The 23,202-nt window shown below is 42.7% G+C and overlaps 2 protein-coding genes across 2 annotated transcripts; both read right to left on the reverse strand.

Moving 5' to 3' along the window:
• Positions 1 to 1,054: 1,054 nt before the first annotated feature.
• LOC135363112 (rho GTPase-activating protein 20-like) lies at positions 1,055 to 15,518 on the reverse strand. Its single transcript, XM_064583799.1, has 5 exons — positions 15,297 to 15,518; positions 6,421 to 6,532; positions 4,978 to 5,153; positions 3,432 to 3,593; positions 1,055 to 1,932 (listed from the first exon to the last, which is right to left on the reverse strand). The coding sequence occupies exons 1-5, from the start codon at positions 15,390 to 15,392 to the stop codon at positions 1,819 to 1,821; spliced, it is 660 nt and encodes a 219-aa protein (XP_064439869.1). The 5' UTR covers positions 15,393 to 15,518; the 3' UTR covers positions 1,055 to 1,818.
• Positions 15,519 to 17,262: 1,744 nt separating this feature from the next.
• LOC135363114 (rho GTPase-activating protein 20-like) lies at positions 17,263 to 22,519 on the reverse strand. Its single transcript, XM_064583800.1, has 4 exons — positions 22,367 to 22,519; positions 20,608 to 20,719; positions 19,193 to 19,368; positions 17,263 to 17,804 (listed from the first exon to the last, which is right to left on the reverse strand). The coding sequence occupies exons 1-4, from the start codon at positions 22,460 to 22,462 to the stop codon at positions 17,607 to 17,609; spliced, it is 582 nt and encodes a 193-aa protein (XP_064439870.1). The 5' UTR covers positions 22,463 to 22,519; the 3' UTR covers positions 17,263 to 17,606.
• Positions 22,520 to 23,202: the final 683 nt, after the last annotated feature.

Here is a 23,202-nt window from a genome sequence, read left to right on the forward strand (position 1 = left end):
TTGAGCGTCTGACTCTTGATTTCGGCTCAGATCACAATCTCATGGTGGTGAGATCCAGCTCCACATGGAGCCAACTTTGGGCTCCGTGCTCAGCAGGGAATCGGCTTGGGCTTCTCCCTCTCCCTCTCCCTCTTCTTCTGCCCCTGCCCCTCTCACACTCTCTCTTTCCCTCTCTCAAATAAATACATATCAAAAAAATAAATAAAACTAGGATAATTTTCAAAGTACCCTACCTTATTAAAGTTTACTTATTTTTTTGCTTTTAAATTTTGTTTCCAGTTTTACTGAGCTGTAACTGATGTATACCATCTTATGAAACTTTATAAAGTATGAACGACAACTTAAGAAAACCATTTCTTAAATGAAGAAGTATCATAAAGTTGGGAAGCAGGGATTTTGGTGGGGTTGTGAGGGAAAACCGACACAGCAGGAGAGAAAACGTATCTGTCTGTCTAACTTCAGTCGCTTCTCACGCATTGCTTTGCCTCATGCTGGCTCTCTCTGGGTGAGCTTGGGGAAGACCTGTCATCTTATTAGGATATTCTGGAATCTCTTGCTAGTTTCCATATGACGTAGCAGAGGTGAAATAGTAGCTGAGTACTTTTCTAGATGAGCCACAATTGGCAGAGGAAGGCCAATGTGTTTGGAGGCATGGGGGCTCATATTGCCCAAGCTACCCAGGATGTGCCAGTGATGACCGGAGGAGCTGGCTGTTGTCGCCATTGTGTAGTGAGGAAACCATGGCTTTGCCCAAGGTTACGAGTCCCTCAGGGATTAGGCTGAGAGTTGAACCTTGACTGGTGAAGCTCCAAAGCCCAGGTTCTTTCCTATCGTATCACACGACTCTTCTCTCTCTCGTTAATCAGTCTAGTGTTTAGTCTCCTGGAGGGGGAAGAAGTGACTCGACTGCTCCGAGTTTCCCGTTTAACGACACCCCTTCCCAGACCCCGCCAGAGTAGGATAAAGAACTCTGCCACTCCACAGGGGCCTAATGAAAATGTGCACTTCACAAAGTTCCATCCGTCAGAGTTACTACTGCACTTGTCTGGTTCAAAGTAGGGATTCTACCCCCTGGGGGACAAGAATGAGACCTCTCATTACCTTTCTTATCAAGTTGTCTTCCAATTCCAAGCTGCCGGAATCAGGTGGGTAAAGAACACTTGGGGCTATACAAACGGATAAATTATAAGCTGTCATCTGATTGGATGAGGAATGTTGCTCAATGTTGTATAGCACTCCAAAAAGGTATCGCAAGAGAACAACATTTGCTCTTGGCAGCTGGGCTAAAAGCCTAAAGTCAGAAAAACACACTTTTAAATTAGGCAAGTGATCCCACTTAAGAGGTTGGAAAAACAGAGACAGGGAACAGGATACATCCTTGTATATCTAGCACACAACCCGCTCTAGCAGAGTTCCAGGCATGAAGGTATACAAAATTGTTGCACTGAATTCAGTTCCTGAGCCAGATAACAACTTCTCTGCTTAGTTAAATGTTTCACAGACTTTTAAGGTCATAGCCCTGGAAGTCAATGCTCTAGCATCTGTCTTGGACCAGGGAATTTCGTCTACCACTTTCATGGATCCAGAAGGGGTAAAATGGCCAAGGAGTCCACATTAATAAGATCAGGAGAAGAACAATAATAGCCCTAAAGCATGCCTCTATTCTGAAGCTGGACCCCATGGGTGTGAAGAATTGAAACTCTTTGGCGTTGGTCATGATTTTAGTAGGCAAAGCTGCAAAACGTAAGCCAATGTTTTCCTGATAGTATGTTGGGTGTATTTTGGAGATGTGACCAGAGTAGAGTAATTATGGCATCATTACCTCTGGGCTGCAGTTATCTTCTCCTCTTTGTTGCCTTGATCAATAACACTGAGCCATTTGTCATAGAGATCGGATAAAAATATACTTCCTTCGATATTTCTAAGAAAGTCCTTATGGAGATAAAAAAATATGTATATATATTGTAGAAAATATTTATTGGAAATATTCCAGAGAAAATATGTAGTTAAAAAATTCAGTTCAGCCCCCACTTCCTTCACAGATACCCAAACTGGGACCCACACGGAGCTCGGCTCTGAGTCTCCATTGACTTGCACACGCAGGAGCAGGTGCTTGGATTTTCTCCCGCTAAAACTTAGAGGCATAAAAGCAGAGCTTAGGCTGTGGTGGAAATGAAGATAAAGCTCCCTTCTATCCTCTGGAACTTATTTTTTGTGGGTGCTTTTTTTGCAAAGTACCACAAACTGACAGGGTCTGGCTATAGACCATCCTAAATCCTATTAGCTTCCTGGACAGAAATACACATACCCATGTTGCTTGTTTTAGACAAAGTGCTAGCTCTTAATTCTAGCAAGAAAAGGCCTGAAACAATCAAAACACAAACAGGTGGGCTCTTGCACACATATTAGGAAAGAACTAGGTCTTCTCGCTCGGGGTATGTGTGCTCCCTGGAAGAAAGCTACTCTCACAATTGCTTCATTCTTCCTTTTCTTAACTGTCTAAAAGTCGAGAGTCTAATGGCAGACTCACTGTGGTCCTGAGGATAGATTCATTTCTAGTTTAGGACAATTGTCCGGTTAGTTTGCCATGATATTATCAAGGCCAAGGTTGCAGAGTCTGATTCTCCACCAAGATCCGTCAACTTCAGGAAGAGAAAACTTTAGAAATGTCTAAGCACCATACCCACAAGTGCACACCCTCTTCCTAGTCGGTGCTGATAACACAGAATCAGGAAGGAACCTCCTAACTCTTGCTAAAAAATCGATTCCATGTGTGCACCTTACAGAGGGCAACGCTCATCTTGCTACCTAGTGTATCATCATTCTTCTCCTGTCTCCCAATGCCTACATGTATACTACTGGATATCACTATGGTCCCAGAGTAGGAGTGGTTACCTAAGTCATTTGCTATTTATCACATCTTCGAACATTAACGGGGGACAAGGGAAGACCAAATGTGACTGAGATTCAAAGACTGTACTCATTACTACATTAACATAGGGTTGTTCAGAGCTGTTAATTAGTGCCAAGGTGGATGGATTAAATTTTTTCCCTGCTCTATTTCTTTTGGAAACTTTGCCATCATTAGCAGGGTGGTGAGGATGTCTGCTTCGGTAAACAGTGTGTTTGTGTCAGTGCGTATTTTGAAATTTATTATCATGACTAGTAGTCATTTCAGTATTAGTATTTTGCATGGAGTCTTCAGGAGTGGAGGTGGGGAGGGCGGCGTGTAGTGAAAACAGAAAGTATTTCTAACACATGGGGCTTTTAACTCCTAAAGTAGCTTCCTTAAATTTTGATTTTCTCAAGCATTTTCAGCTTGTCAGGTTCTTAATCTATTATGCCCATTACAGTTCTTGAGCAGTCATGATGAAGGACACCAATCATAGCTTCAGTTACTCACGTGTGGATAATGCTAGAACCTTCCCTACCTTTAAGACGGATGCGACCACATGAACAGATTCGCTGTACGGGTTCACTTTGACCCCAGAATTTAGTTTTTTCTTTAGGACTCTGCAGGATTTTATATTGGCTGATTTGCGGAAGACGCCTTCTGTGAGTGGCCCTTTTTGATTAATAAAGGAAAGCATATCCTGTAGGAAGAAAAGAAAAGTATATGGCATCTCATATCCAAAAACGCAGAGCACAAGCTTGCCTCCGTTTTGAAAGAGGAGGGGAATGTAATGGTACACTGTTTTTGAGCTGGAAGGACTAAAGTCAATTTAGATTGTTTTTTTTTTTCAGTGTCTCTCTATATACTTTCTACCCAAATATCCATTTTACAGTCATACACTGAAACATTTTAAACACTTCTTTTAATCAGATTTTCCTATCCACTGAGTTTCCACTTTTAAATCAAACTTCTCTGCTTCAAAGCCTTTGGGGAATCACCATCTGTTTCCTAATTTAGCATTTTTTTCTAATTATTCCCTACATAGATGCTCTTCCCCAAGTATGGAAGTCTATTTAGGAAATACTCATTTCCCATTTGTTTATTTCTCTTTAAGTGACTCTATACTCCTTTCCTACTTGTTCTATTTCCTTCCCTCTTGTAAAGTCAGGCTCAGAAACTCTCTTGTCCTTCTCTGATTACCCTCCCTTCTCATGAGTCTTAAATTGTCTTTTGCTCTATCTTCATGTCCACTCCCTGCTGTGTAGAAACATAATAAGGGCTGGACTCAGGGAATCCAACGGATCTGAAGTCTATTATGCTACTTATCTATTGTGTGAGCTGGGGCACATACATCCTGTACTGAGGCTTTTCTGATTCGTTTAGGCAGTGCGGAGGATGATAATCCTAGGTAGCCCCTAAATTTGCCGTGATGCATGGACCTGGGGTAGTAGCTAGCAGGTAACATGCTAGCTAAGGTGATATATTTCTTCATAGCTAGCAGAACGTTCCCTACATCCCGTACAGTGCTTGCAGAGATACCGAATACTCAGTGAATGTACACACTGACAATTCACTACAGCAGTTTGAGATAACACGGGCCAAACTCTGTGGCTTTCATTTGCCATACTCTGTTAGGATTAACAGATTCCTATTTGCCAGAGGATGAGTCTATGCTTGTGTCAGATGTTTGCAGTTGTTAGACTGAGTAGACTCTGCTGAAGGAGACTTGAGACTCATGTGAGCAGGAAGGCAATGAAGGGAGAGTGTGAAGATGAGGTAGACTCTCAGAGACTCACATACACAGAGTCCATTTTGACTGATCTGAACAGGCCTCCATGGGTCTTTGTGGAAAGAAGACAGAAGTGGAATGGACAAGAATGTCTTTTCCTTTTGTATTTGCCTCATGAGTCTGCTGGACCTAAATCAGATTCTGTTCTTTGAAATAACAGTAACAGAGCTTCTCTGCCAAAGCCAGGGACTATGTAATGACTTCTCCATTTGGGGATAGATTTGGATGAGGACGCTTGGCCTTTCAGTTTCCGCTCCTCAGGAGGGCTATAGAAGACCAAAAGGAGATGACCTACCAGAATTGGAAAGGGCAGGTTGTCTTTATCACAGATATCCATGAGGGAAACTCCAAAGAGCTGTCCTGGCTTTGCGGAAGGTGGGGCTGTGCACTGGGTGAGCTGGCAAGTGCGGGAGCCCCACCAAAAGGCCCTGTCTCTGAAAAAAGGGCTTTTCACAGTCTTCCGGCCGGAGTCTAAGAAGAAGAGAGAGTACTAGTAGTAGTAGTTGTTGTTTAATATGCTGAACCTTCTTTTTCCTTTTTTTTTTTTTTTTTTACAGATTTTATTCATATTTTGACAGAGGGAGAGAGACAACGAGAGAGGGAACACAAGCAGGGGGAGGGGGAGAGGGAGAAGCAGGCTTCCCTCAGAGCAGGGAGCCCAACGCGGGGGTCGATTCCAGGACCCCCGGATCATGAACTGAGCTGAAGGCAGACACTTAACAACTGAGCCACCCATGTGCTCCAGGCTCATCTTAATTCCTGATGACTTGTATTTTCCTAAAGATTTCCTCAAAGCAATGTGGTAAGCATCATAAAACCAAGAAATGTCAGAAATATGGAGGGATTGATGATACGTGTCTCCAGGTTCTGAATCGAAAGTCTACCTTCTAAGGTGGACTGCTGCCAGGTAGCTGTGATTAGCTAGGCTCAAATCGTACTAGCTGTACTCTCAGGGGCACTTCTCCTAGTCCTATTAATGGCTTTTTGTGGATTCCATCCATCATCTTATTTAGTGTTTACCACAATTCTAAGATTTAGACATTATTTTTATCTACATTTTAGAGATGAATAAACTGATGCTGAGCTGGAATAACTGGCCAAATATAATATAGCTGGTAAATGGGGGCATAGGAATTTACACTCTGGAGAGGTTGTTTGACATCAAGTCAAGTCCTTTTTTCTCAATGATGCCAGTTCTTTTCAACCCGTTTCAAAGGGCACTGGATTCCTGTGGTGCCTCAAGAGCCCCTGAGCCAAAAGAGGAGGGAGGGGAAGAAAGGCCCCTTGCTCTGGCTTCAACCAGAGCACATCTAATATACATAAATATATATATTATGATTATATATTTATATAGAATAAGTATCTAATTATATATTATATATATATAACTACATATATATGATGTTATATATATATGTGTATATATATAGAGAGAGAGAGAGAGAACCCATTTAGAATTTTGTTAGAAAAAATTCCCAAACACTGTAGCATACCATGAAGTGTCCTAATGCCCTTATGATCTACACTAGAAACTTCTTTAAGTCAGACATCTCATCTTGTCCTTTCTTTGGTCTCACAACAGTGTGGAACCTCCCCCGATCAGTGAGCCAGCCTTCGGAAGAAGGAGCACATGGAAATCCTTGCCCTGGCGATGCTCTGGGCTCCAGAACTTCTCCCATGACCCCTGGCAACATTGCTGTCTGCTTCTCACTAAAGCCAATTAAATTACTCCCGGTACCTGCAGCCTTCTCGCTGTTACCACGACTCATTGAGTTCTCGCCCAAGAGGGAAGTGATGTCTTCTCCAAATATCCTGAGGCAATTTTCAATGAGAAATTGTACAAGACAAATCTGTAACACAAAAAGACAAGAATGGGGTGCTCTTTTCCATAGGGCATAGTTATAAATCACATTTTGTATACAGACCTTGGATCTAAGAAAAAATGGGAAGGACTTCTCAGAAAAATTCAGAGTTGATAAAAATACGTAGAAACCAGGGGCGCCTGGGTGGCTCAGTCGGTTAAGCGTCTGCGTTCGGCTCAGGTCATAATCCCAGGGTGCTGGGATCAGCCCTACATCGGGCTCCCTGCTCAGCGGGAAGCCTGCTTCTCCCTCTCCCACTCCCCCTGCTTGTGTTCCCTCTCTCGCTGTGACTCTCTCAGTCAAGTAAATAAATAAAAGTTTAAAAAAAACACAAAGAAACAGAAACACATAGAAACCAGAGTTCTCTCAGAAATAACTTAGAAAGAGTGATACTTTCCTGTGTACTTTGGGTACACATTTTAAAATACTGCCCATCCGTGGGCTAAAGTTATAATGCGTGGCCTAGTTTAAGAGCTAACATTTTGGGATCAGTGGTTATGTCTTTAAGCCTAGGATAAATTTCGGGGCCCCTCAGTTGGGCGTCTGACTCTTGATTGTGGCGCAGATCACGATCTCACGGTGGTGCGATGCAGCCCCACATGGAGCCAACTTTGGGCTCCGTGCTCAGCGGGGAATGGGCTTGGGCTTCTCCCTCTCCCTCTCCCTCTTCTTCTGCCCCTGCCCCGCTCACGCTCTCTCTTTCCCTCTCTCAAATAAATACATATCAAAAAATAAATAAAACAAGGATAATTTTCAAAGTAGCCTACCTTATTAAAGTTTACTTATTTTTTGCTTTTAAATTTTGTTTTCAGTTTTACTGAGCTGTAACTGATGTATACTGTCTTATGAAACTTTATAAAGTATGAATGACAACTTAAGAAAACCATTTCTTAAATGAAGAAGTATCATAAAGTTGGGAAGCAGGGATTTTGGTGGGGTTGTGAGGGAAAACCCACACAGCTGGAGAGAAAACGTATCTGTCTGTCTAACTTCAGTCCCTTCTCACGCATTGCTTTGCCTCATGCTCGCTCTCTCTGGGTGAGCTTGGGGAAGACCTGTCATCTTATTAGGATATTCTGGAATCTCTTGCTAGTTTCCATATGACGTAGCAGAGGTGAAATAGTAGCCGAGTACTTTTCTAGATGAGCCACAATTGGCAGAGGAAGGCCAATGTGTTTGGAGGCATGGGGGCTCATATTGCCCAAGCCACCCAGGATGTGCCAGTGATGACCAGAGGAGCTGGCTGTTGTCGCCATTGTGTAGTGAGGAAACCATGGCTTTGCCCAAGGTTACGAGTCCCTCAGGGATTAGGCTGAGAGTTGAACCTTGACTGGTGAAGCTCCAAAGCCCAGGTTCTTTTCTATCGTATCACATGACTCTTCTCTCTCTCCTTTAGTCAGTCTAGTGTTTAGTCTCCTGGAGGGGGAAGAAGTGACTCGACTGCTCCGAGTTTCCCGTTTAACGACACCCCTTCCCAGACCCCGCCAGAGTAGCATAAAGAACTCTGCCACTCCACAGGGGCCTAATGAAAATGTGCACTTCACAAAGTTCCATCCGTCAGAGTTACTACTGCACATGTCCGGTTCAAAGTAGGGATTCTACCCCCGGGGGACAAAAATGAGAGCTTTCATTACCTTTTTTATCAAGTTGTCTTCCAATTCCAAGGTGCCGAAATCAGGTGGGTAAAGAACGCTTGGGGCTATACAAACGGATAAATTATAAGCTGTCATCTGATTGGATGACGAATGTTGCTCAATGTTGTATAGCACTCCAAAAAGGTATCGCAAGAGAACAACATTTGCTCTTGGCAGCTGGGCTAAAAGCCTAAGGTCAGAAAAACACACTTTTAAATTAGGCAAGTGATTCCACTTAGGAGGTTGGAAAAACAGAGACAGGGAACAGAATACATCCTTGTATTTCTAGCACACAACCCGCTCTAGCAGAGTTCCAGGCATGAATGTAGACAAAATTGTTGCACTGAATTCAGTCCCTGAGCCAGATAAACACTTCTCTGGTTAGTTAAATGTTTGACAGACTTTTAAGGTCATAGCCCTGGCAGTTGATGCTCTTGCATGTGTCTTGACCCAGGGAATTTTGTCTACCAGTTTCAAGGATCCAGAAGGTGTCAAATGGCCAAGGAGTCCAGATTAATAAGATCAGGAGAAGAACAATAATAGCCCTAAAGCGTGCCTCTATTCTGAAGTTGGGCCCCATGGGTGTGAAGAATTGAAACTCTTTGGCGTTGGTCATGATTATAGTGGGCAAAGCTGCAAAACGTAAGCCAATGTTTTCGTAATAGTATGTTGGCTGTATTTTGGAGATGTGACCAGAGTAGAGTAATTATGGCATCATTACCTCTGGGCTGCAGTTATCTTCTCCTCTTTGTTGCCTTGATCAATAACACCGAGCCATTTGTCATAGAGGTCAGATAAAAATATACTTCCGTGGATATTTCTAAGAAAATCCTTAGGGAGATTAAAAAAAAAAAATATATATATATATATATATATATATACATAAATATAAACTATAGAAACTATGTATTGGAAATATTCCAGAGAAAATATGTAGTTAAAAAATTCAGGTCAGCCCCCACTTCCTTCCCAGATACCCAAACTGGGACCCACACGGAGCTCGGCTCTGACTCTCCTTTGACTTGCACACGCAGGAGCAGGTGCTTGGATTTTCTCCCGCTAAAACTTAGAGGCATAAAAGCAGAGCTTAGCCTGTGGTGGAAATGAAGATAAAGCTCCCTTCTATCATCTGGAACTTATTTTGTGTGAGTGCTTTTTTTTTTGTAAAGTACCACAAACTGACAGGGTCTGGCTATAGACCATCCTAAATCCTATTAGCTTCCTGGACAGAAATACACATACCCATGTTGGTTGTTTTAGACAAGGTGCTAGCTCTTAACTCTGGAAAGAAAAGGCCTGAAACAATCAAAACACAAACAGGTGGGCTCTTGCACACATATTAGGAAAGAACTAGGTCTTCTCACTCGGGGTATGTGTGCTCCCTGGAAGAAAGCTACTCGCACAATTGCTTCATTCTTCCTTTTCTTAACTGTCTAAAAGTCGAGAGTCTAATGGCAGACTCACTGTGGTCCTGAGGATAGATTCATTTCTAGTTTAGGCCAATTGCCCAGTTAGTTTGCCATGATATTATCAAGGCCAAGGTTGCAGAGTCTGATTCTCCACCAAGATCCATCAACTTCAGGAAGAGAAAACTTTAGAAATGTCTAAGCACTCTCCCCACAAGTGCTCACCCTCTCCCTAGTCAGTGCTTATAACACGGAATCAGGAAAGAACCTCCTAACTCTTGCTAGAAAATGGATTCCATGTGTGCACCTTACAGAGGGCAACACTCATCTTGCTACCTAGTGTAGCATGATTCTTCTCCTGTCTCCTGATGCCTGTATGTATATTACTACTGGATATCACTATGGCCCCAGTGTAGGAGTGGTTACCTAAGTCATTTCTGGACCTTGCTATTGATCACATCTTCGAACATTAACGGGGGACAAGGGAAGACCATATGCGACTGACATTCTATGACTGTAGTAATTACTATGTTAACATAGGGTTGTTCAGAGCTGTTCATAAGTGCCAAGGTGGATGGATTAAATTCTTTCCCTGTTGTATTTCTTTTGGAAAGTTTGCCTTCATTAGGAAGGGGGATGAGGATGTTTTCATGGGTAAACTGTGTATGTATCGGTGCGTATTTTGAAATTTATTATCATGACTAATAGTCATTTCAGTATAAGTATTTTGCATGGAGTCTTTAGGAGTGAAGGTGGGGAGGGCGGTGTGTAGTGAAAAGAGAAAGTATTTCTAACACATGGGGCTTTTAACTCCTAAAGTCGCTTCCTTAAATTTTGATTTTGTTAAGCGTTTTTCAGCTTGTCAGGTTCTTAATCTATTATGCCCATTATTGTTCTTGAGCAGTCTTGATGAAGGACACCAGTCATAGCTTCAGTTACTCGTGTGTAGATACTGCTAGAACCTTCCCTACCTTTAAGACGGATGCGACCACATGAACAGATTCGCTGTATGGGTTCACTTTGACCCCAGAATTCAGTTTTTCCTTTAGGACATGGCAGGATTTTATATTGGCTGAGTTTCTGAATATGCCTTCTGTGAGGGGCCCTTTTTCATTAATAAAGGAAAGCATACCCTGTAGGAAGAAAAGAAAAGTATATGGCATCTCATATCCACAAACGCAGAGCACAAGCTTGCCTCCGTTTTGAAAGAGGAGGGGAATGTACTGGTACACTGTTTTAGAGCAGGAAGGACCAAAGTCGATTTAGATTGTTTTTTTTTCAGTGTCTCTCTATATACTTTCTACCCAAATATCCATTTGACAGTCATACACTGAAACAATTTAAACAGTTCTTTTAATCAGATTTTCCTTTCCATTGAGTTTCCACTCTTAAATCAAACTTCTATGCTTCAAGGCCTTTGCGGAATCACCATCTGTTTCCTACTTTACCATTCTTTTCTCATTATTCCCTTATGTAGAGGCTCTTCCCCAAATATGGAAGTCTATTTAGCGAATACTCATTTCCCATTTGTTTATTTTTCTTTAAGTGACTCTATACTCCTTTCCTACTTGTTCTATTTCCTTCCCTCTTTTAAAGTCAGGCCCAGAAACTCTCTTCTCTTTCTCTGATTACCCTCCCTTCTCATGAGTCTTAAATTCTCTTTTGCTCTATCTTCATGTCCTCTCTCTGCTGTGTAGAATCTTAATAAGGGCTGGACTCAGGGAATAAAATGGATCTGAAGTCTATTATGCTACTTATCTATTGTGTGAGCTGGGGCACATACATCCTGTACTGAGGCTTTTCTGAATCGGTTAGGAAGTATGGAGGATGATAATCCTAGCTAGCTCCTAAATTTGCTGTGATGCATGGACCTGGGGTAGTAGCTAGCAGGTAACAAAGTAGCTAATATGATACATTTCTTCATAGCTAGGAGAACGTTCCCTACATCCCGTACAGTGCTTGCAGAGACACCGAATACTCAGTGAAGGTCCACACTGACAATTCACTAGAGCAGTTTGAGATAACACAGGCCAAACTCTGTGGCTTTCATTTGACATATTCTGTTAGGATTAACAGATTCCTATTTGCCAGAGGATGAGTCCATGCTCATGTCAGATGTTTGCAGTTGTTAGACTGAGTAGACTCCACTGAAGGAGACTTGAGACTCATGTGAGTGCAGGAAGGCAATGAAGGGAGAGTGTGAAGATGAGGTGGACTCTCAGAGACTCACATACACAGAGTCCTTTTTGACTTATCTGAACAGGCTTCGGTGGGTCTTTGTGGAAACAAGACCCATGTGGAATGGATAATAAAGTCTTTTCCTGTTGTATTAGCCTCACGACTCTGCTGGACCTAAGTCAGATTCTGTTCCTTGAAATAACGGTAACAGAGCTTCTCAGCCAAAGCCAAGGGCTGTCTAATGACTTCTCCATTTGGGGATAGATTTGGATGAGGACACGTGGCCTCTCAGAGTTTCCCCTCCTCAGGAGGGCTGTAGAAGACCAAAAGGAGATACCTACCAGAATTGGGAAGGGCAAGTTGTCTTTATCACACACATCCATGAGGGAAACTCCAAAGAGCTGTCCTGGCTTTGCGGAAGGTGGGGCTGTGCACTGGGTGTGCTGGGAAGTGCCGGAGCCCCACCAAAAGGCCCTGTCTCTGAAAAAATGGCTTTTCACAGTCTTCCGACCGGAGTCTAAGGAAGAAGAGAGAGTACTAGTAGTAGTAGTTGTTGTTTAATACGCTGAACCTTCTTTTTCCTTTTTTTTTTTTTTTACACATTTTATTTATATTTTGACAGAGGGAGAGAGACAGCGAGAGAGGGAACACAAACAGGGGGAGGGGCAGAGGGAGAAGCAGGCTTCCCTCGGAGCAGGGAGCCCGATGCGGGGCTCGATCCCAGGACCCCGGGATCATGACCTGAGCTGAAGGCAGATGCTTAATGACTGAGCCACCCAGGCGCCCCAGACTCATCTTAATTCCTGATGACTTGTATTTTCCTAAAGATTTCCTCAAAGCAATGTGGTAAGCATCATAAAACCAAGAAATGTCAGAAATATGGAGGGATTGATGATACGTGTCTCCAGGTTCTGAATCGAAAGTCTACCTTCTAAGGTGGACTGCTGCCAGGTAGCTGTGATTAGCTAGGCTCAAATCGTACTAGCTCTAGTCTCAGGGGCACTTCTCCTAGTCCTATTAATGGCTTTTTGTGGATTCCATCCATCATCTTATTTAGTCTTTACCACAATTCTAAGATTTAGACATTATTTTATCTACATTTTAGAGATCAATAAACTGATGCTGAGCTAGAAAAACTGATCAAAGGTAATATAGCTGGTAAATGGGGGCACAGGAATTTACACTCTGGAGAGGTTTTTTGACATCAAGTCAAGTCCTTTTTTCTCAATGATGCCAGTTCTTTTCAACCTGTTTCAAAGGGCACTGGAATCCTGTGGTGCCTCAAGAGCCCCTGAGCCAAAAGAGGAGGGAGGGGAAGAAAGGCCCCTTGCTCTGGCTTCAACCAGAGCACATCTAATATACATAAATATATATATTATTGTTATATTTATATAGTATAAGTATCTAATTATATATTATATATATATATATAACTACATATATATGTATGGTGTTGTATATATATATATAGATATATAGCACCCATTTAAAATTTTGTTAGAAAAAATTCCCAAACACTGTAGCATACCATGATGAGTCCTAATGCCCTTATGATCTACACTAGAAACTTCTTGAAGTCAGACACCTCATCTTATCCTTTCTTTGGTCTCACAACAGTGTGGAACCTCCCTTGACCTGTGAGCCAGCCTTAGGAAGAAGGAGCCCATGGAAATCCTTCCCCTGGCGATGCTCTGGGCTCCAGAACAGTTCTGTCTAAGCATCTCCCATGACCCCTGGTAACCTTGCTGTCTGCTTCTCACTAAACCCAATTAAATTACTCCCGGTACCTGCAGCCTTCTCGCTGTTACCACGACTCATTGAGTTCTTGCCCAAGAGGGAAGTGATGTCTTTTCCAAATATCTTGAGGCAATTTTCAATGAGAAATTGTACAAGACATATCTGTAACACAAAAAGACAAGAATGGGGTGCTCTTTTCCATAGGGCATAGTTATAAATCACATTTTCGATACAGACCTTGGATCTAAGAAAAAATGGGAAGGACTTCTCAGAAAAATTCAGAGTTGATAAAAATATGTAGAAACCAGGGGCGCCTGGGTGGCTCAGTTGGTTAAGCGTCTGCATTCGGCTCAGGTCATAATCCCAGGGTGCTGGGATCAGCCCTACATCAGGCTCCCTGCTCAGCGTGAAGCCTGCTTCTCCGTCTCCCACTCCCCCTGCTTGTGTTCCGTCTCTCGCTGTGTCTCTCTCAGTCAAGTAAATAAATAAAAGTTTAAGGAAAAAACAAAAAAACCCAAAAACACATAGAAACCAGAGTTCTCTCTGAAATAACTTAGAAAGAGTGATACTTTCCCGTGTACTTTGGATACACATTTTAAAATACTGCTCATCAGTGGGCTAAAGTTATAATGCGTGGCCTAGTTTAAGAGCTAACATTTTGGGATCAGTGGTTACATCTTTAAGCCTAGGATAAATTTCTGGGCCCCTCAGTTGGGCGTCTGAGTCTTGATTTCGGCGCAGATCACGATGTCATGGTGGTGAGATCCAGCCGCACATGGAGCTAACTTTGGGCTCCGTGTTCAGCGGGGAATCGGCTTAGGCTTCTCCCTCTCCCTCTTCCTCTGCCCCTGCCCCACTCATCCTCTCTCTTTCCATCTCTTAAATAAATACATATCAAAAAATAAATAAAACTAGGATAATTTTCAAAGTAGCCTACCTTATTAAAGTTTACTTATTTTTTGCTTTAAATTTTGTTTCCAGTTTTATTGAGCTGTAACTGATGTATAACATCTTATGAAACTTAATGAAGTATGAACAAAAACTTAAAACCATTTCTTAAATGAAGAAGTATCTTAAAGTTGGGAAGCAGGGATTTTGGTGCGGTTGTGAGGGAAAACCCACACAGCTGGAGAGAAAATGTATCTGTCTGTCTAACTTCAGTCCATTCTCACGCATTGCTTTGCCTCATGCTGGCTCTCTTGGTGAGCTTGGGGAAGACCTGTCATCTTATTAGGATATTCTGGAATCTCTTCCTAGTTTCCATATGATGTAGCAGAGGTGAAATAGTAGCCGAGTACTTTTCTAGATGAGCCACAATTGGCAGAGGAAGGCCAATGTGTTTGGAGGCATGGGGGCTCATATTGCCCAAGCCACCCAGGATGTGCCAGTGATGACCAGAGGAGCTGGCTGTTGTCGCCATTGTGCAGTGAGGAAACCATGGCTTTGCCCAAGGTTACGAGTCCCTCAGGGATTAGGCTGAGAGTTGAACCTTGACTGGTGAAGCTCCAAAGCCCAGGTTTTTTCTATCGTATCACACGACTCTTCTATCTCTTTTTTAGTCAGTCTAGGTTTAGTCTCCTGGAGAGAGAAGAAGTGACTCGACCACTCTGAGTTTCCCGTTTAACGACACCCCTTTCCAGACCCCGCCAGAGTAGCATAAAGAACTCTGCCATTCCACAGGGGCCTAATGAAAATGTGCAGTTCACAAAGTTCCATCCGTCAGAGTTACTACTGCACATGTCCGGTTCAAAGAAGGGATTCTACCCCCTGGGGGACAAGAATGAGACCTCTCATTACCTTTTTTATCATGTTGTCTTCCAATTCCAAGCTTTCGGAATCAGGTGGGTAAAGAACGCATGGGGCTATACAAACGGATAAATTATAAGCTTTCATCTGATTGGATGACGAATGTTGCTCAATGTTGTATAGCACTCCAAAAAGGTATCGCAAGAGAACAACATTTGCTCTTGGCAGCTGGGCTAAAAGCCTAAGGTCAGAAAAACACACTTTTAAATTAGGCAAGTGATTCCACTTAGGAGGTTGGAAAAACAGAGACAGGGAACAGGATACATCCTTGTATATCTAGCACACAACCCGCTCTAGCAGCGTTCCAGGCATGGATGTATACAAAATTGTTGCACTGAATTCAGTTCCTGAGCCAGATACACACTTGCCTGGTTGGTTAAATATCTGACAGACTTTTAAGGTCATAGCCCTGGCAGTTGTTGCTCTTGATCTGTTCTGGACCAGGGAATTTTGTCTACCAGTTTCATGGATCCAGAAGGTGTAAAACGGCCAAGGAGTCCACATTAATAAGATCAGGAGAAGAACAATAATAGCCCTAAAGTGTGCCTCTATTCTGAGCTGGCCCCCATGGGCGTGAAGAATTGAAACTCTTTGGCGTTGGTCATGATTATAGTGGGCAAAGCTGCAAAATGTAAGCCAATGTTTTCCTCATATTATGTTGGGTATTATTTGGAGATGTGACCAGAGTAGAGTAATTATGCATCGTTACCTCCGGGCTCCCATTATCATCTCCTCTTTGTTGCCTTGATCAATAACACCGAGCCATTTGTCATAGAGATCAGATAAAAATATACTTCCTTGGATATTTCTCAGAAAGTCCTTAGGGAGATAAAAAAAAATATGTGTATATATTATAGAAAAATATGCATTGGAAATATTCTAGAGAAAATATGTAGTTAAAAAATTCAGTTCAGCCCCCACTTCCTTCACAGATACCCAAACTGGGACCCACACGGAGCTCGGCTCTGACTCTCCATTGACTTGCACACGCAGGAGCAGGTCCTTGGATTTTCTCCCGCTAAAACTTAGAGGCATAAAAGCAGAGCTTAGCCTGTGGTGGAAATGAAGATAAAGCTCCCTTGTATCATCTGGAACTTATTTTGTATGTGTGCTTTTTTTGCAAAGTACCACAAACTGACAGCGTCTGGCTATAGACCATCCTAAATCCTATTAGCTTCTTGGACAGAAATACACATACCCATGTTGCTTGTTTTAGGCACACTGCTAGCTCTTAATTCTAGCAAGAAAAGGCCTGAAACAATCAAAACACAAACAGGTGGGCTCTGGCACACATATTAGGAAAGAAGTAGGTCTTCTCACTCGGGGTATGCGTGCTCCCTGGAAGAAAGCTACTCTCACAATTGCTTCATTCTTCCTTTTCTTAACTGTCTAAAAGTCGAGAGTCCAATGGCAGACTCACTGTGGTCCTGAGGATAGATTCATTTCTAGTTTAGGACAATATCCAGTTAGTTTGCCATGATAGTATCAAGGCCAAGGTTGCAGAGTCTCATTCTCCACCAAGATCCGTCAACTTCAAGAAGAGAAAAGTTTAGAAATGTCTAAGCACTCTCCCCACAAGTGCTCACCCTCTTCCTAGTCGGTGCTTATAACACGGAATCAGGAAAGAACCTCCTAACTCTTGCTAGAAAATGGATTCCATGTGTACACCTTACAGAGGGCAACACTCATCTTGCTACCTAGTGTATCATCATTCCTCTCCTGTCTCCTGATGCCTATATGTATATTACTACTGGATATCACTATGACCGCAGTGTAGGAGTGGTTACCTAAGTCATTTCTGGACTTTGCTATTGATCACATCTTCGAACATTAACGGGGGACAAGGGAAGACGAAATGTGACTGAGATTCTACGACTGTAGTCATTACTACGTTAACATAGGGTTGTTCAGAGCTGTACATAAGTGCCAAGGTGGATGGATTAAATTCTTTCCCTGTTCTATTTCTTTTGGAAAGTTTGCCTTCATTAGGAGGGTGGTGAGGATGTTTGCATGGGTAAACAGTGTGTATGTATCGGTGCGTATTTTGAAATTTATTATCATGACTAGTAGTCATTTCAGTATTAGTATTTTGCATGGAGTCTTTAGGAGTGAAAGTGGGGAGGGCGGTGTGTAGTGTAAACAAAGTATTTCTAATACATGGGGCTTTTAAATCCTAAAGTAGCTTCCTTAAATTTTGATTTTCTCAAGGGTTTTTTAGCTTGTCAGGTTCTTAATCTATTATGCCCTTTATGGTTCTTGAGGAGTCTTGTTGAAGGACTAAAGTGTGCCTCATAGCTTCAGTTACTCGTGTGTGGATAATGGTAGAACCTTCCCTACCTTTAAGACGGATGCGACCACATGAACAGATTCGCTGTACGGGTTCACTTTGACCCCAGAATTTAGTTTCTCCTTTAGGACCATGCAGGATTTTATATTGGCTGATTTGCTGAATATGCCTTCTGTGAGGGGCCCTTTTTGATTAATAAAGGAAAGCATATCCTGTAGGAAGAAAAGAAAAGTATATGGCATCTCATATCCACAAACGCAGAGCACAAGCTTGCCTGCATTTTGAAAGAGCACGGGAATATAATGGTACACTGTTTTAGAGTGGGAAGGAGTAAAGTCAATTTAGATTGGTTTCTTTTTTTCAGTGTCTTTCTATATAGTTTTGACCCAAATATCCATTTTACAATCATACAGTGAAACAGTTTAAAAACTTCTTTTAATCAGATTTTCCTGTCCACTGAGTTTCCACTTTTAAATCAAACTTCTCCGCTTCAAGGCCTTTGGGGAATCACCGTCTGTTTCCTAATTTAGCATTTCTTTCTCATTATTCCCTACATAGATGCTCTTCCCCAAGTATGGAAGTCTATTTAGGGAATACTCATTTCCCATTTGTTTATTTCTCTTTAAGTGACTGTATACTCCATTCCTACTTGTTCTATTTCCTTCCCTGTTTTAAAGTCAGGCTCAGAAACTCTCTTCTCCTTCTCTGATTACCCTCCCTTCTCATGAGTCTTTCATTGTCTTTTGCTGTAACTTCATATCCTTTCCCTGCTGTGTAGAAACTTAATAAGGGCTGGACTCAGGGAATCCAATGGATCTGAAGTCTATTATGCTAATTATATATTGTGTGAGCTGGGGCACATGCATCCTGTACTGAGGCTTTTCTGATTCCTTTAGGCAGTGCGGAGGATGATAATCCTAGCAAGCCCCTAAATTTCCTGTGATGCAAGGACCTGGGGTAGTAGCTAGCAGGTAACATGCTAGCTAAAATGATACATTTCTTCATAGCTAGCAGAACGTTCCCTACATCTCGCACAGTGCTTGCAGAGACACCGAATACTCAGTGAATGTCCACACTGACAATTCACTACAGCAGTTTGAGATAACACAGGCCAAACTCTGTGGCTTCCATTTGACATACTCTGTTAGGATTAACAGATTCCTATTTGCCAGAGGATGAGTCTATGCTTGTGTCAGATGTTTGCAGTTGTTAGACTGAGTAGACTCCGCTGAAGGAGACTTGAGACTCATGTGAGTGCAGGAAGGCAATGAAGGGAGAGTGTGAAGATGAGGTGGACTCTCAGAGACTCACATACACAGAGTCCATTTTGACTGATCTGAATAAGCCTCGGTGGGTCTTTGTGAAAACAAGACCCAGGTGGAATGGACAAGAATGTCTTTTCCTGTTGTATTTGCCTCATGACTCTGCTGGAACTAAGTCAGATTCTGTTCCTTGAAATAACAGTAACAGAGCTTCTCAGCCAAAACCAGGGGCTGTCTAATGACTACTCCATTTGAGGATAGATTTGGATGAGGACACGTGGCCTCTCAGAGTGTCCCCTCCTCAGGAGGGCTATAGAAGACCAAAGGAGATGACCTACCAGAATTGGGAAGGGAAGGTTGTCTTTATAACACATATCCATGAGCGAAACTCCAAAGAGCTGTACTGGCTTTGCGGAAGGTGGGGCTGTGCACTGGGTGTGCCTGCAAGTGCTGCAACCCCGACAAAAGGCCCTGGCTCTGAAAGAACGGCTTGTCACAGTCATAGGGCCGGAGTCTAAGGAAGAAGAGAGAGTACTAGTAGTAGTTGTTGTTTAATACGCTGAACCTTCTTTTTCCTTTTTTTTTTTTTTTTTACAGATTTTATTTATATTTTGACAGAGGGAGAGAGACAGCGAGAGAGGGAACACAAACAGGGGGAGGGGCAGAGGGAGAAGCAGGCTTCCCTCAGAGCTGGGAGCCCGTTGCGGGGCTCGATCCCAGGACCCCGGGATCATGACCTGAGCTGAAGGCAGACGCTTAATGACTGAGCCACCCAGGCGCCCCAGACTCATCTTAATTCCTGATGACTTGTATTGTCCTAAAGATTTCCTCAAAGCAATGTGGTAAGCATCATAAAACCAAGAAATGTCAGAAATATGGAGGGATTGATGATACGTGTCTCCAGGTTCTGAATCGAAAGTCTACCTTCTAAGGTGGACTGCTGCCAGGTAGCTGTGATTAGCTAGGCTCAAATCGTACTAGCTCTAGTCTCAGGGGCACTTCTCCTAGTCCTATTAATGGCTTTTTGTGGATTCCATCCATCATCTTATTTAGTGTTTACCACAATTCTAAGATTTAGACATTATTTTTATCCACATTTTAGAGATGTATAAACTGATGCTGAGCTGGAATAACTGGCGAAAGATAATATAGCTGGTAAATGGGGCACAGGACTTTACACTCTGGAGAGGTTTTTTGACATCAAGTCAAGTCCTTTTTTCTCAATGATGCCAGTTCTTTTCAACCCGCTTCAAAGGGCACTGGAATCCTGTGGTGCCTCAAGAGCCCCTGAGCCAAAATAGGAGGAAGTGGAAGAAAGGCCCCTTGCTCTGGCTTCAACCAGAGCACATCTTATATACATAAATATATATATATATTGATTACATATTTATATAGTATAAGTATCTAATTATATATATATAACTATATATATATGTATGATGTTATACCCATTTAGAATTTTGTTAGAAAAAATTCCTAAACACTGTAGCATACCATGATGAGTCCTAATGCCCTTATGATCTACACTAGAAACTTCTTGAAGTCAGACACCTCATCTTATCCTTTCTTTGGTCTCACAACAGTGTGGAACCTCCCTTGACCTGTGAGCCAGCCTTCGGAAGAAGGAGCCCATGGAAATCCTTGCCCTGGCGATGCTCTGGGCTCCAGAACAGCTCTGTCTAAGCATCTCCCATGACCCCTGGTAACCTTGCTGTCTGCTTCTCACTAAAGCCAATTAAATTTCTCCCGGTACCTGCAGCCTTCTCGCTGTTACCACGACTCATTGAGTTCTCGCCCAAGAGGGAAGTGATGTCTTCTCCAAATATCCTGAGGCAATTTTCAATGAGAAATTGTACAAAACAAATCTGTAACACAAAAAGACAAGAATGGGGTGCTCTTTTCCATAGGGCATAGTTATAAATCACATTTTGTATACAGACCTTGGATCTAAGAAAAAATGGGAAGGACTTCTCAGAAAAATTCAGAGTTGATAAAAATATGTAGAAACCAGGGGCGCCTGGGTGGCTCAGTCGGTTAAGCGTCTGCGTTCGGCTCAGGTCATAATCCCAGGGTGCTGGGATCAGCCCTACATCGCGCTCCCTGCTAAGCGCGAAGCCTGCATCTCCCTCTCCCACTCCCCCTGCTTGTGTTCCCTCTCTCGCTGTGTCTCTCTCAGTCAAGTAAATAAATAAAAGTTTAAAAAAAACACAAAAAAACAGAAACACATAGAAACCAGAGTTCTCTCAGAAATAACTTAGAAAGAGTGATACTTTCCCGTGTACTTTGGGTACACATTTTAAAATACTGCCCATCCGTGGGCTAAAGTTATAATACGTGGCCTAGTTTAAGAGCTAACATTTTGGGATCAGTGGTTACGTCTTTAAGCCTAGGATAAATTTCGGGGCCCCTCTGTTGGGCGTCTGACTCTTGATTTCGGCGGAGATCACTATCTCATGGTGGTGAGATCCAGCCCTACATGGAGCCAACTTTGGGCTCCGTGATCAGCGGGGAATGGGCTTGGGCTTCTCCCTCTCCCTCTCCCTCTTCTTCTGCCCCTGCCCCGCTCACACTCTCTCTTTCCCTCTCTCAAATAAATACATATCAAAATATAAATAAAACAAGGATAATTTTCAAAGTAGCCTACCTTATTAAAGTTTACTTATTTTTTGCTTTTAAATTTTGTTTCCAGTTTTACTGAGCTGTAACTGATATATACCATCTTATGAAACTTTATAAAGTATGAACGACAACTTAAGAAAACCATTTCTTAAATGAAGAAGTATCATAAAGTTGGGAAGCAGGGATTTTGGTGGGGTTGTGAGGGAAAACCCACACAGCTGGAGAGAAAACGTATCTGTCTGTCTAACTTCAGTCCCTTCTCACGCATTGCTTTCCCACATGCTGGCTCTCTCTGGGTGAGCTTGGGGAAGACCTGTCATCTTATTAGGATATTCTGGAATCTCTTGCTAGTTTCTATATGACGTAGCAGAGGTGAAATAGTAGCCGAGTACTTTTCTAGATGAGCTACAATTGGCAGAGGAAGGCAAATGTGTTTGGAGCCATGGGGGCTCATATTGCCCAAGCCACCCAGGATGTGCCAGTGATGACCGGAGGAGCTGTCTGTTGTCGCCATTGTGTAGTGAGGAAACCATGGCTTTGCCCAAGGTTACGAGTCCCTCAGGGATTAGGCTGAGAGTTGAACCTTGACTGGTGAAGCTCCAAAGCCCAGGTTCTTTTCTATCGTATCACATGACTCTTCTCTCTCTCCTTTAGTCAGTCTAGTGTTTAGTCTCCTGGAGGGGGAAGAAGTGACTCGACTGCTCCGAGTTTCCCGTTTAACGACACCCCTTCCCAGACCCCGCCAGAGTAGCCTAAAGAACTCTGCCACTCCACAGGGGCCTAATGAAAATGTGCACTTCACAAAGTTCCATCCGTCAGAGTTACTACTGCACATGTCCGGTTCAAAGTAGGGATTCTACCCCCTGGGGGACAAAAATGAGAGCTCTCATTACCTTTCTTATCAAGTTGTATTCCAATTCCAAGGTGCCGGAATCAGGTGGGTAAAGAACGTTTGGGGCCATACAAACGGATAAATTATAAGCTGTCATCTGATTGGATGAGGAATGTTGCTCAATGTTGTATAGCACTCCAAAAAGGTATCGCAAGAGAACAACATTTGCTCTTGGCAGCTGGGCTAAAAGCCTAAGGTCAGAAAAACACACTTTTAAATTAGGCAAGTGATTCCACTTAGGAGGTTGGAAAAACAGAGACAGGGAACAGGATACATCCTTGTATATCTAGCACACAACCCGCTCTAGCAGAGTTCCAGGCATGAATGTAGACAAAATTGTTGCACTGAATTCAGTTCCTGAGCCAGATAAACACTTCTCTGGTTAGTTAAATGTTTGACAGACTTTTAAGGTCATACCCCTGGCAGTTGATGCTCTTGCATGTGTCTTGAACCAGGGAATTTCGTCTACAAGTTTCATGGATCCAGAAGGTGTCAAACGGCCAAGGAGTCCAGATTAATAAGATCAGGAGAAGAACAATAATAGCCCTAAAGCGTGCCTCTATTCTGAAGTTGGGCCCCATGGGTGTGAAGAATTGAAACTCTTTGGCGTTGGTCATGATTATAGTGGGCAAAGCTGCAAAACGTAAGCCAATGTTTTCCTAATAGTATGTTGGCTGTATTTTGGAGATGTGACCAGAGTAGAGTAATTATGGCACCATTACCTCTTGGCTGCAGTTATCTTTTCCTCTTTGTTGCCTTGATCAATAACACCGAGCCATTTGTCATAGAGGTCAGATAAAAATATACTTCCTTGGATATTTCTTAGAAAGTCCTTAG

The sequence above is a fragment of the Mirounga angustirostris genome, unplaced genomic scaffold (genome assembly GCF_029215605.1).
Source record: "Mirounga angustirostris isolate CCGP_5_RB_7025 unplaced genomic scaffold, mMirAng1.0.hap1 SCAF_22, whole genome shotgun sequence".
In the NCBI taxonomy this organism is placed as follows: Eukaryota; Metazoa; Chordata; class Mammalia; order Carnivora; family Phocidae; genus Mirounga; species Mirounga angustirostris.

Coding starts and splice junctions, on each gene's coding strand:
- LOC135363112 (XM_064583799.1), bottom strand. CDS start 15,392: ATGAAAGCTTATAATTTATCCGTTTGTATAGCCCCATGCGTTCTTTAC. Junction 5,154..6,420: donor TAACAGCGAGAAGGCTGCAG/GTACCGGGAGTA, acceptor TCTTCTTCTTAG/ACTCCGGCCGGAAGACTGTG. Junction 3,594..4,977: donor ACCTGCCCTTTCCAATTCTG/GTAGGTCATCTC, acceptor TTCTTCCTACAG/GATATGCTTTCCTTTATTAA.
- LOC135363114 (XM_064583800.1), bottom strand. CDS start 22,462: ATGACAGCTTATAATTTATCCGTTTGTATGGCCCCAAACGTTCTTTAC. Junction 20,720..22,366: donor AATACAACTTGATAAGAAAG/GTAATGAGAGCT, acceptor TTTGTGTTACAG/ATTTGTTTTGTACAATTTCT. Junction 17,805..19,192: donor ACCTTCCCTTCCCAATTCTG/GTAGGTCATCTC, acceptor TTCTTCCTACAG/GATATGCTTTCCTTTATTAA.